Source organism: Perca fluviatilis, chromosome 13 (genome assembly GCF_010015445.1).
Source record: "Perca fluviatilis chromosome 13, GENO_Pfluv_1.0, whole genome shotgun sequence".
NCBI lineage: Eukaryota > Metazoa > Chordata > Actinopteri > Perciformes > Percidae > Perca > Perca fluviatilis.
In genome coordinates this window covers 22,909,408-22,923,047 of record NC_053124.1, presented here as the reverse complement: position 1 = coordinate 22,923,047, position 13,640 = coordinate 22,909,408, and the positions used below count along the sequence as shown (strand labels likewise).

The following is a 13,640-nucleotide window of genomic DNA, read 5'->3' as shown; positions in this document are numbered from 1 at the left end:
TGCTGGCTGTGCTAGTGTATCACTATGGGGAAAGCAGTGGAGACAACTCAGACGAAGCGCTACCCTTGGCGTGGCACACTGCTCAAAACTGCTGCTGCACTCAAAGTTTGAATTATTTCAATTTTGACCTCATTGCCGCTGACCTTTCAAGGCGGCCCAAAGCCAAAAGCAATGATGACATATACCTGCGCTGCGCTTTGCCTCTCTGCCTGCAATATGCTCTGCGTCCTACCTCACGGTCTTACAAATTATCATATGTAGGCGGCTTTAACTGTTTGCTATGAGAAGATTTGGACATACCGTTGGGTTGATGCTCAGGTGCACTTTTGTGTTGATATAGGCTACTGGTCTTAATTACCCATCCTCTTTCCTGTAAAGGTGTTGAGGTGTTCTGACCTTCAGAGTAGTGGCTTACTGAAGGTTCCTGAAGTATGAACATTACAGCCTACATATTCATCTCTAGATATAATAGAGCCCTGTACTTTAGCTACCTTGATAAATATGCATGACTTCATTTTTGTAAAGAGGGATCAAGCAGAGAAGTCAAATATTCACTTACAGGCACACACACATCATTAAACTATAAAATCTGGCCTGCTCTCAGTTTACAGTCACACACAAACACACACACACGCACGCACGCACGCACGCACGCACGCACACACACACACACACACACACACACACACACACACACACACACACACACACACACACACACACACAGTCTGCTGACCTTGCAGCGTTCAGGGTCAGTGGCCCCCTTTCAGTCCATTAAGTAGTTATTGGTGAGGTTGCTGGTCTTTGTGAATAATGCAGGCTGTTGTGCAAACATATGCAAGCTTTTGGCAAGTCAAGCATCAACACATGTAATTTATAATTTGACAGACTGAACTCCCTTTAGAAATAAAATAAACTGAACAATTGTAAGATAACATTACAGTAAAACCAAAGTAAGAGCTGAAAGGGAAGTTATTTCACTCATCAAATAAGCTTCTTTACAGAGGGCAAAGGTGAAGAGATATTTTATGGCGACATGTTGGCTGGCAGCAGAGTTTACAAGGAGTAGATAAAATGTTCCCAAAACTAACAGACTTGAGATAATCTCTTTTCCCGCTCCCCGTTCCCAGGAACAATTAGAAGAGGTGAAATGCTAATCAGATCCTGCTGTTCCTTGTGAAATGCAGCGTGAGCGGAAACAAAGAAACAAATCAAGGTCGGTGGTGTATCTGTCTCTGTACATTATTGTTGGGTTTTGGTTTGGGCTCTCAGTCGGAGTGTGTGTGTGTGTGTGTGTGTGTGTGTGTGTGATGGGCAGTGTGCAGATACCTGTCAGGGTCAAGGACAGACAAGCTCACACTGATAAGATTGCTGATGAAATACACGTACCCTTATTCAAAATGAACCATGCTACCCAGCAGCAGCATTTCCAATAACTTTTCAAAATGTGAGCTGACTAAGAAATTATAGTTTTTTTCTAATGTACTGTATCAAAGAGAAAAACTCCCTGTCCTTCTTACTACAGTTGTCTTTGAGATGCCAGGATCCATTAAAAGCTATAAAATATATTGTGGAAATCGAGGCATTAAGATTCAATACATTATTGCCATACAACTCGGTGCAAGAACTAAGAGATGAGAATGTGTGCTGATGGAGGATTTATTCACACTACTTCATCTTTAAAGCTGAGTCCTGGGCTTTTTCTTTGCAGAGCCTTTGCGATCAATCAATCAATTATTTTCTTAAAGTCTGTCAAACATCTAACTGTGCTGGGCAGCAGCACAATTTGATCAAGTTTTTCGCTTGCACAAAGTTTGCTGCTGCAACATTCTGAAATATTCAAAATGAAACTACAAAAGTATGTGGACACTTGCACATTACACTCATATGTGTGTGTTGAACATCTCAGTCCAAAAACAACACTCTTTAAGCACATTTCCTCCTATTCAGACACAAGAGCACCAGTAACGGTGCCACTGATGTTGGGCCAGTCAAGTTCTTCCAAACTAAACAACCATTTCTTTAAGGACCTTGCTATGTGCATGGGGGCATTATCATGTTGAAACAGGAAAGGGCCTTCCCCAAATTGTTGCAACAAAGTTGAAATCGCAATGTTGTGTAAAATATAGCTCTACATCTTGGACAGCCAGCAGCTGACTAGCTTAGCTTAGTATAAAGACTAGAAACAGGTGGAAACAGCTGGCTCTATCAGCACCTCCATAGCTCCCTAATTAACTCACTATATTTTGTTATGTTTGTTAATAAAGCTAAGCTAACCTACTGATTGTAGCTTCATATTTACAGTACAGACATGAGAGGGGTCTTCTTATCTAACTCTCAGCAAGAAAGCTAATAAGCTTTAAGAAACCAAAGGGCCTAACCCAAACTATGAAAAACAGCCACAGACAGGAATATTTCACCCAGTGTAAACATAATATCAATGAAAAGTTGGAAAAAGCTGAAACATGACATACTGTAGTTCATGTGATACTTTCAGTATCAGTGTGGGGGATGTTAAGGGTATATGTTAAAAAAAAGACTGAAGTAGCTACTCCATGAACTGACATTTGTCTTTATAACTTTATATTTATAGCTCAAAATAGTCTTAAGTCGCTACATAAACAAAGACATGTGTTGCTATCATGCTACAAGCAAGGCTGCTGTTCTTCATTTCTAAATGGCAGGCATTTTGGAGCTATTAGGTTTTAAAGTATCTCCTTCTAGGCTGTAATGGCTTTGGTGCCGGGAGCAGACTGGTAGTGGAAGATGATGAGGGCCTGCCTCGGCCAGTCACAGCTGCCATAAATCTGACTGGACTGACGCAGGGCTGTAATGGAGGAGATTGGTGCGATGTCAGTGTATAGCCGGGGAAAAGAAACACATCAAATCTCAAAGCTCTGGGGAATGGGTTCTTTCATGTTTTACAGTGCTGCGGTGCTTTGTCAGCGGCCGGTTCTGCAGCTTGTTCTGTTTCAGCAGAGTGATGGTGACCGAGGCAGTGATGATGCAAGTTGTTTCAAAGTGCTTATAACATGGATGATGGTGATGAAGATGATTAGGTGGAGCAGAGTGTGGAAGACGATTAAAAGGAAGAAATAATGATGATGAAGATGATGTTAAATGTGATGATACTGCAGAGTTTGCAGAAACAATATATAGGGGTGAAGTCCTCACATCAGTCTTATGCAGTCTCTCATTAGGCATAGCTTTTATCTGTCTTTTTGAAAAAAATGTGTTGCTGAGCTTTACATATTCTAAGACAAATTGGCATACTACAGCATTTGCTATTAGAAATTGAACCCATTGTGTGTTTAATGATTACTTTGTGAGCACAGAAAAAACGACAGCTTCGATTAAAAAAAATGACAAGCACAGCGTGGATACTCACATGATTGTAACTTGGTTTTGTCCATATCCAAAGGTGTGATTGGACAATCGCTGTTCAGGGGCGGGGTTTAGCGAAAATCCAATGGCTTTTAATATTGAGAAATGTACAGTCTTGTATAAAGTACCGGTACTTGAAAGCTATACTTGAGTAAAATTACAAATATCTTATCAGAAAATGATTTTGGTAGAAGTTAAAGTCACCTTTTAGAATATTACTTGAGTAAAAGTCTTAAAGTATCTGATATTTACTGTACTTAAGTATCGAAAGTAATTTTATGATATTAAATGTGTTTAACTATTAGAAGTAAAAGTAGACGTAAAAAAACTTTTGATTATGAACTTTATTGTGGCTTCCTTTATAGTGAAGCATAATACTTTCCACACCTTCTTAAAAAATCAAGTCTGACATCAACAAAGAAGAATTTTATTTTTTTGTGAGAAAGAATCTTTCACTCCAACATACGAAAACATTTCTTACAAGTAAGTAAGATGCTTAGAGGAAATGTAGTGAAGTAAAAGTAAACATTTTATTTAGGATATGTAATGGAGTAAAAGTAAACTTTTCCAAAAATATAAATAACAAAGTACACATACGTGAAAATTCTACTTAAGTACAGTAACAAAGTATTTGTAGTTCATTACATTACAACACTGGAAATGTACATGATAAAAACTTTCTTCTATAATTTATATATACTCTGAATTGAAAGTTAATAAGAAAGGCCTTAGAGTCAAACTGGCATGACCTCACATAATGAAATGCATTTGACCCGAGGTTGACTCTCAGCACAAGCTTTTAACAACCCTCTCTGACTCTCTGTTGCCCAGGGACATTTTTTTTTTAAACTCTTGTATTGATCTTTGCTTTGTGGCTGCCTCAGTTGACAAGCAGCGGGAATCTATCTGTGCTCTGTTAAGTATCCTGTGGAGATTCATTGAGACATGCCTTCAATTGCTCAGTGAAATCTCTGCCTTTTCTTAATAGCCTGCAGTGCTTCTCAGTCAGGTCTTCATTAACGTGTCCTTTTTTATTCTGGTTGTCACAGTTGTGTGTGTGTGTATGAGTGTGAGAGTGTGTGTGTGTGAATAGGTTATATAATACTTTGATGAAATACAATACAACTGTCATATGATTTATAAATTGATAAAAATTCACAAACAAATTACAAACAAATATGAAAATGACATCCAGTTTTGATATAAAGAAATATAAGAATTTATCAAACGATTATGTGACCTCAATCTCGGTAGTTGGTTGAATTATTATTATTATATAAATATACTGTAAACATTCACTTTGTCGCATGATTTTTTTGGGGTGTCTACTATACCGTCCTTGTGTGCTTTTTGAAAAAAACGTGTTGATTTTTGGTTTACGTGGTTTAATTTTCTAGTTTTTAGGTCAGTATTTTCTAATATTTCCTATTAATTTTAAGAAATGCTGATGGACCTTAAAAATCTGATGGGAATAATTCCAGGAAGTGATCCCTGACAAAGACTAATATGTTTTATTTTATGAATACATTGGAGTGTCTTCAATAAATCAGACCAAACAAAAAGCTAAATTCTTCAGCAAACACACACACACACACACACACACACACACACACACACACACACACACACACACACACACACACACACGCACATATAACACAATTGCCCCCCCCCCCAAATTGAGAGAAAGAAAGTCATTCAAAACAGGAACAAGCTGAACCAAACTGAGGCAACGTCAAACGCATTACAATGCTAACATTTGTTAAAACAAAGTACAGCTTAGACTGATGGGAATTGTGCCAATTTTGCAGGTATTTTGTTAGAAAACAAAGTATTGGACAAATTAAAAGTTTGACCTGACAACGATGTTAGATGAAAAGTTAAAGGCGCTGACACACTAACCTGATAATCGGCTGTTGGACAGTCTGGCGAGGTCGGTGACTCAAGTCTGTTCGGTGTGTTCCGTGCCGTCGTCCGTTGGAGGAGCTATCGGCCGTCGTTTTGGCCGACCTGACATGTTCAGTCGGAGACAGGGCAGTCAGGACTCACCTGAAAATGGCGAGCCGAATGAGCGTGACTAGAGTCTCTCAAAATCTGACGAAAATCTTCAAACTGACCTTTGTTGATCTGAAATGAAGACAGATTCAGCAACTGCATGGCCTATTTCTCGCTTAAAATATTTTCAGAAACACATTTCAGTTAACTATTTTAGTACAATATGAGATCGTATTCTGAACAAGCTGCCATGACAGTCTGGCTTTGAATTTCCGGAGAAAACAAACCCACGTGACGCGTTCGTCCAATCAGCTGCGATCCATCCAATAGTTGATAGTCTTTCAGTCTGGACCAAACTGGTGGACTGACTGAAAAAAATAGTACAATGTTACAATGTCAATAAACAAACCAATATACGTATTGCTATTGCACATTGTCACTGGTTCTTTTTTGTAAATATACAATACTTCTCCTATAGTGTAACATAGGATAATTGTACCAGTAGTGTGTTTCCAGCCACTGTTATCAAATATAAAAGTCTTTACAGCTTAATCAGTTTGATGTCTAAAGCCCAAGACACACCAAGCCGATAATCGGCCGTTGGACAGTCTGGCGAGGTCAGTGACTCGAGTCTGTTCGGTGTGTTCGGTGTGTTCCGTGCTGTCGTCCGTCCGAGGGGCCGTTGGCCTTCATTTTGGCCAATTTGACATGTATAATCGGCGGGGCGGGCACTGCCAGCAGTCGGACTCAAATGACCCATCTGATTGGTAGAGTACTAACCTGGAAACGGAGAGTGGAATGAGCGTGACTAGAGTCTCTCAAAATCTGACGAAAATCTTTTAAACTGACCTTTGTTGATCTGAAATGAAGACAGATTCAGCAACTCGCTAAAAATGTTTTCAGAAAACATGTTTCAGTGAACTATTTTAGTACAATATGAGATCGTATTCTGAACCATGACCATCTGTCTTTGAATTTCCAGAGAAACTAGACCCACGAGAAGCGTTCGTCCAATCAGCTGACGGTTTTCATTTTTGGGCGACTATAAAGATTAGCACCGCCTGCTGTTATGGAGACGTATTACGTGTCGTTGCTTTGGTGTGTCCCTAGGCACTTTTTTGACCAACTTGGAGAGACTGTTCAGTCCAACTGCCTTTTCTGCCGAGGGTCGGCCGTATGGTCGGTGTGTCTGGGCCTTTACTATTGCTCACAGAGCTAAAACAGAAGACCAATCCTCCTTGAACTGTTTTGGGAATCAAAAGAAATATCAAAAGTTGTTAACCCTTGTGTTGTCTTCCTGTTGACCATGAAAAAAAACATTTTTGATGCTTTCTTCCGGTGTTTTGGTGCTTATTTGAACCGAGGACAACATGAGGGTTAAATGTACCCTGAAACCCATTTGGGTTTGCTGAGCTGTCTAACTTGGCACAGCAAAACATAAGGTACTATTTGTCTGTTTCTCTGAGGGACTTTCTAAAGATAAAATTAGGACAAAATTAAACTTGTATGTGCATCCACAGTGGAGGTTTATGTCAATAAAATGTTAATAATGAGTTAATCCAATTGGCACAGTGCTAATACTTTAAACTGGTAATTGGGACAGAGTGGAACACAATTTAAAAATATACTGTATATCCCTGTAATATTGCTTTAATGTTACTTTTAGTATCTATGCTACTTGCTAGTGGGCTTGGGGTGATTTGATGCAGCCTACTTGATCTGCTGCATTATATTATTAATATTATTATTATATAATACATTGTGCTACTATACTACATATTGTAGTATTGTCGTAATGTTTCCATAATGTTCCTGTGGGTATTTACAGTGAACTGATCAATATATGGTGTCACGTGACGATTAAAGAGATAATATATTTAAAAAAAATCTCTTAATGGGGTCAAGAGTACCCGTTTCTTAATTCAGTTATGGACTGTTACTGCCCTGTGTGTCGCCTTTCAGGTTTTAAAGAGGCTACTGCCCTTTCCTCTGATTGGTGGATGTCTGTGCCTGCAGCCTGAGAGAAAGACTGCAGGCGAGACTCAGGGTTTGGTAAAAATCTTAAAACTTCTCTGTACATTTTTTTCAGTCAAAGAAAAAAAAATGTAATCTATATTTTTGTTTAGGCTTTGTAACATTCGCTGACAAAGATATAGAATTGAACATCATTCAAAGATAATGTTAACGACTCTTTGTAGTGAAGTTGTAAATATCTATCATCAAGTGTGAGATATCTTATCATAAGTTGATTATAATTGGCATTAATGTAGGTTAATGGCAATTTATATATGCAGGAAACAGAATTCAGATATGTTCAGCTTTTGGGGGGTTTGCAAAAACTACTCTACACCCTTGAAAATATTATAAAGAAAGAATGGATATGTATCAGCCTCATACATGACTCATCTAAGGCTTTTCCTGCTTTCATTTGCAGTATTTTGTGGGGGGAGTTACTTTTTTTGGGTTACGATGATGTGTATTTAACATGATTGCATTGTAATATCCGGGGGCCGGTCCAGAGAAGAGTGGGAGTGTCTGCGCTCTGTTCTCCTTCCTACCAGGAAAACAGACCAACAGTGGCACACACATCCGCGCACTGCAGGAGAGAGAGAGCTGGACGCAAACACCACCGGGGAATATGTCAGCTTTGTCACGCACCGAGGGACGCTTACACCGCCGGCGCAGCGCAGTCGATTCATATCCACTGCCTTTGCTTTAGCTCAGCAGACACAAATCGCCCCGTTTACCACTTATGCTCTGCTGAAATCTTCCCTGCTGCTGCTGCTGGTCCAGCCCCGTCCCCTCTTCCCCTCTCCTCCTCCTCCTCCTCCTCCTGTTCTCTGCCGTCCCGTCGCCAGGATGGACAAGACGCTCTGCAGTCCGCATCCCGTGACCAACAAAACCAACTCTTCCTCGTCGGATCGCGGGAACTCATCATCGACGAGGAAGCCCGGGAGGAGCGGGTCGCACAGCCCCGGCTCCGGCTCCTTGGGCAACCCGGTTGGAGCAGGGGGCAGCTTGGGAGCTGTGCTGGGGAACAGCATGAATCTGCAGCAGCCGCGCAGGAGGCAGCTGGAAGGAGTGCTGAGCAAATACACCAACCTGATCCAAGGCTGGCAGAACAGGTAAGGACATGGATGGAGTTAGGTGGAAAGAGGAGAGGGCGGCATTGGACACGATTCACTTTCAGTTCAGGTGTCAGATGGCTTCGTGTTGTTATTTGCCCCGTCCACGTTGCACTTTTACCACCACGTCACTGTTAAGAGGGAGGAGGAGGGATGAGGGGGTTTAATCCAAACCATGTATGCACACATGCCTTGTAGGCCTGCTAATACACTGCTTTACTGACTAATATAAGGTTAACAAACACGAGTAACTTACAAATTATCTAAGACAACAGTGGTGGTGGTGTTTAGAGCTGAAATGGCAAATATTTTGGTTAATGGTTTCGTTAACTTCTTAAGCAAAAGTGCCAAAATGAACTGTTTTTGACTTGTTGAAAAGTGTTGGTCAGACAAAACAAGCAATCTAGAGAGTCCAACTTAGGCTGTGGGAGCTGTTGAAGCAATAAATCTTGAAAATAATTAACAGATTAATCGATAATGCAATAATTGCTATGTTGCATTGTCTTTTCTAATACTACTAATGCTACATACAAGTCTCAGTATTATGCACCCCAGTGTACAGCAACTAATGCTTATTTTCATTATAGATTCATCTGTTTGATGATTATTTTCTTGATTAATTGTTTGGTCTATAAAACGTCAGCAAACAGCGAGAAATTCCCATCACAAGACACACATGGCATCTTCTAATTAAATAGCCCAAATATATGTAATTAACCTTAATGTAAGACTAGTAAATGCAGAGAATGTTCACATTGATTATTTGACTAGAGCTAGACCGGTACATCTTCTGGGTTGATATATTGGCGGATATTTGGTTTTATATTAGCTTATTGCAGACATGTTGGTATTAGCATATGCATCAGCAGTCTACATACAGTAATATATTGAGTTAGCTGTTTATTTTTTTTATTTATTTTTTTCAAATGTATAATGTACAAATATTATGATTATTATGATCATTTTCATTGTCAATTTAATATGCCAATTTTCTTAATGAACCTTTGTCTTATATTGTGAACAAAGCCGCTCAAGGTGATGTATTCAAATTGTTTGTGTTATTCTACATCTATTCTAAGCAAAGTCCAACACCCAAAGATGTTCAGCTTAGTAGCACATATGACACAGAAAAGCATCAAATCTTCTGTTTAGAGAAGCTGGAAACATCAAATGTTTGGAGTTTTTGCTATACAAATGACTAAAATGATTGTCAAAATAGTTGCTGATACATTTTTTAATCGACTAATCATTGCAGCTCAAAAAAAAAAAAAAAAATAAAAAAAAAACTACCACAGAGATGAATCAACAGTTGTTACCGTGTCAACAAAAAGTAATTGGTATAAGTAGAGCTGCTATTTCATCAGTTGATCTGCAGAATATCTTTTTGATTAACTGATTAATCGTTTGACCTATAAAATGTCAGAAAATATAAAAAAAAAATGCCCAAGGCTTCGGATGTCTTGTTTTGTCCAACCAACAGTTAAAATCCTTAAGTTTTCAATTAGGCATCACATGAGACAAAGAAAAGCAGCAAATCCTCACAAATGAGAAGCTGGAAGTAGAGAGTATTTAGCATTTTTGCACAAAAATCTTTTCTGTTATTCAACTTATTGTAGCTCTAGATTTAAGGTTCCTAAAGAGTGGTTGGATTGTATAGGCGGACATTTAGCCTGAAATGTCTGCAAATGCATTCCTGTGTTTTCTATAGATGTACTCTTTCCTGATACATGGTGTTAGTGATATTGCCTTATTGCTTAATTTTATTGCTTTGAGCTGCTCCTGAAACACTGCAGCCACTCCCATAATGAAGTGCAGAATATCTCAGCAACAACTGTGGAGATCACAGCGGTGCATTATTGTGCGACTGTACTTCATGCAGCATTTAGATTCACTCCCTGCCCTGTCCAATTCACTCAACTTAGACACTGAGAGAGTTTTTTATGAGAAGCTATAAGTGAGTTTATAATTTGAAAATATTACCAAAGCCTACACTTGTTGTCGTTGTGAGCCACATATGAAACATCTGGTTCTGGTTTTTAGTTTGGTTTGGGGGAATAGAAAGACTTTTTTTTTTTTTTTTGCTATTTTCCCATAAGCTGCTCAACTTCTGCACAGTTAACATTAATTATGCAGGATTTTTGTTCTGCAGCTGTAGAGTGATGAAATTCTTTTTCGCCATTGTGCACACGAAAATGGTGTGTCCCATTGTCGCTGTGCGGTGCTGCAGAGAAGAAGCTGAGACTGTAGTGTGTATGATCTGGGCTGAAAGCCAGTGTACATGTTAGAGAGGATTGAGGTAGGGAGGCCGATGTGGAGAGAAAGAATAGCTGCTCCCTGCTCTCCCATTAAACCGATGATTCACGGAACTGCATCTTGATATACACTCCCAGGAATACTACCTGGGTGTAAGATTCAGATTCACACACATGTTCATTTCAAAGAGGTAATATTGATCAAAAGAAATCTAAATTGTGTTTGATGTTCAGGTGGGATTTGTTCACTGTCACCTCTGCACACACACATACATACATACATACATACATACATACATATATATATATATATATATATATATATATATAATGTTTATGTGTATGTATGTATGCAAACAGATACCACAGTATATAATGTGCAGGGTGTTATGAGCAGGATGTAAGCGGAGTTGTTATCAGGAAGGATGTTGGTAAAGAATCGGTTTGTTCTTTGGGGTGATGGCACCTGTCCTGTTTAAATTTCAAAATGCCTGAAGGTTAAGGTCTAGCTTTCAAGGAGAGATTCAAGGAAAGACGCAGAGAGTGAGCACTGATTAATACACCCTTAAAAATGTAGCCCTTTTGAAGGAAGCAAAAGAGTTTATGAATCATATTTTTCATCATGCTGGTTGTTCCAAACACACTACGTACTGTAGTAGGATGTGACCAAAGCATGGTGTTTATTCTGTACCGGGGGAAAAAAATAAATGTGTTAACCCTTTTTATATGTGGATTAAGATAATTCCTGGAGTCGTGTTATATTTATGTTGTACATATTATGTTGAATGAGGCCATAATGTCACTTACACGTCCAGAAAAGCTATGTTCTTTTATTAAATTATGTTCAGGAGGGAAATGTTGCATGACAGTCATGACTACATATTAACTGGGTCTTGTCAGTAATGTTGTCTCTAAAACTATATTTTAACAGCTAGTAATAAACTGTAAATTGGAACTGCATTTTAGATAAGCACTCATTTTTCTGAAACACAATTTTGACTTTAAATGGCCTTTTGAGTAGGGATGGGCATCGTTTGGATTTTAACGCTTCTGATTCCAATTCCGATTCTTCCTTTCGATTCCGGTTCTTATCGATTCTCGATTCCGATTCTTTGAGGGGTGCAGTTGAAATGGGTCACATGCTTATTTCACAAATAAGAGGAAAGTTTTATTTTGATTCAGTGGTGGTTTGCAGTTTTACAGAGCTTTTTCAATGTAAAATAAAGCCACACTAGAGCGCCGCTTACTGTGCTCCATGGCTGCAACACAACAATGCCTGGCCGCTACAGAAACCAAAACTTGCGCATGTTAAATTTGGAACCTATGATCAGATTTGAAACCAAATCCTCCAAACGATTCCAATAAAGAAACCATTCCGATGGAATCGTAATTTTTGAAACTATTCCGATTAGGAATCGGTTCTCGATGCCCAACCCTACTTTTGAAACTATTAAACATATTCTAATTTGCAAAGTAAAGCGCCATTTTACTCCACATCTTTACAGTTACTTAAAGTATTGCTGGTTCCTTTTGTGTTACAATAATCTGCGTGAAAATTAAAGGCAAAATCAATATTATTTACCTGTATAAATACTTTTTCAAAATATTAAACAAAAAATATGTTACAAAATTGTTTAAGTTTCACATAAAAAAATAAGCATTTTTAGGGTTTCTCAGCTGAACAAAATGAAAGTGAAGGCTTGTGTTTACAAATGAAATTGATGTAAACAAACCAGAAAACAATAATCCTAATTATAAATCATCTTAAACAACCTATTACTCAGTTTAGTGGTGAAAGCAGGTTTTAATCTCCCTTCAATAAAATGTTTACAACTTTTGTTTACATTTGTTCATAGATTGTGAGAAAGCATAAACTACAATTCAGTTTTCCATTTGTCCCTGAACTCATGAGTGCCATTTTGGATACCTTTTAATGAAGATATAATGATATAAGGTTTCTTAGAAGTAGTCACATACATTTATAAAAAAAAATAAGTTAATAAGTAGTTAATTCAGGTAGTTAATTCAGTAAGTTAATTCAGGTTGTGTTTAGTTAATATCTTTAAGTGCCTACAGCATTTCTATATAGAAACAGTTGTAGGATGAGAGGCGGTGCACTGGTGGGGACTGGTGGTGTTGGAGTAATTATAGCCATCAGTCCCCTTTCAATATTCATCAGGCAGAGGTGTGTTTTTTGTTGTTGTTTTGTTTGTGTGTGTGTGTGTGTGTGTGTGTGTGTGTGTGTGTGTGTGTGTGTGTGTGTGTGTGTGTGTGTGTGTGTGTGTGTGTGTGTGTGTGTGTGTGTGTGTGTGTGTGTGTGTGTGTGGCAGGTGGTGTTGTGGTGGGCAGCAGACCTGAGTGGAGCTAATTCTGCTACTGTGGGTGGCCATGTGTCAGTGTGAAGTGCTGTTATGTTGTGTAGGAGCTGTGTGTTTGTGTCGTAGAAAATGTGCTAGGTAGACATGTTTTGTTTCTATACATACTATACTTGTGAGGAACCTCATTGACATAATTCATTCCTTAACCCCTAGACCTGACCGGATGATCTCGGGTTAATTTCATTTGGGTCCTATTTTGTTTTTATCAGTAATAATAACATTGTACTCACCGAGTTATTTGTGACTTGAAGTTTAGTTCAACACCGTTCCTTTCTGTGCAACATGAGTAAATTGTATTTCAAAGCCTAGGACCAGTGAAAGTTTAAAATAATTTGACTTTATACAAAACTGACAAAAACAGTGGGCGGTGGTGGATCAGGAAGTTTTTAACAACTTATTTCACAGTTTCGATGAAGACAAGACAGTGATTTGACAATAACTCTGCCGAGCCTTGGCTTTTTTGTTTTTATTAAAGATACAAAGATGGTCATGTGTCAAACAAGATT

The 13,640-nt window shown here is 38.6% G+C and overlaps 1 protein-coding gene across 1 annotated transcript in view; it reads left to right on the top strand.

Moving 5' to 3' along the window:
• The first annotated feature begins 7,911 nt into the window (after positions 1-7,911).
• The window catches only part of LOC120571147 (oxysterol-binding protein-related protein 10), a 106,356-nt gene continuing 100,627 nt past the window's right edge, over positions 7,912-13,640 (top strand). Inside the window, 1 exon segment of the mRNA XM_039819873.1 lies at positions 7,912-8,504. Coding sequence (XP_039675807.1) covers positions 8,239-8,504 — 266 coding nt within the window. The 5' untranslated portion in view covers positions 7,912-8,238.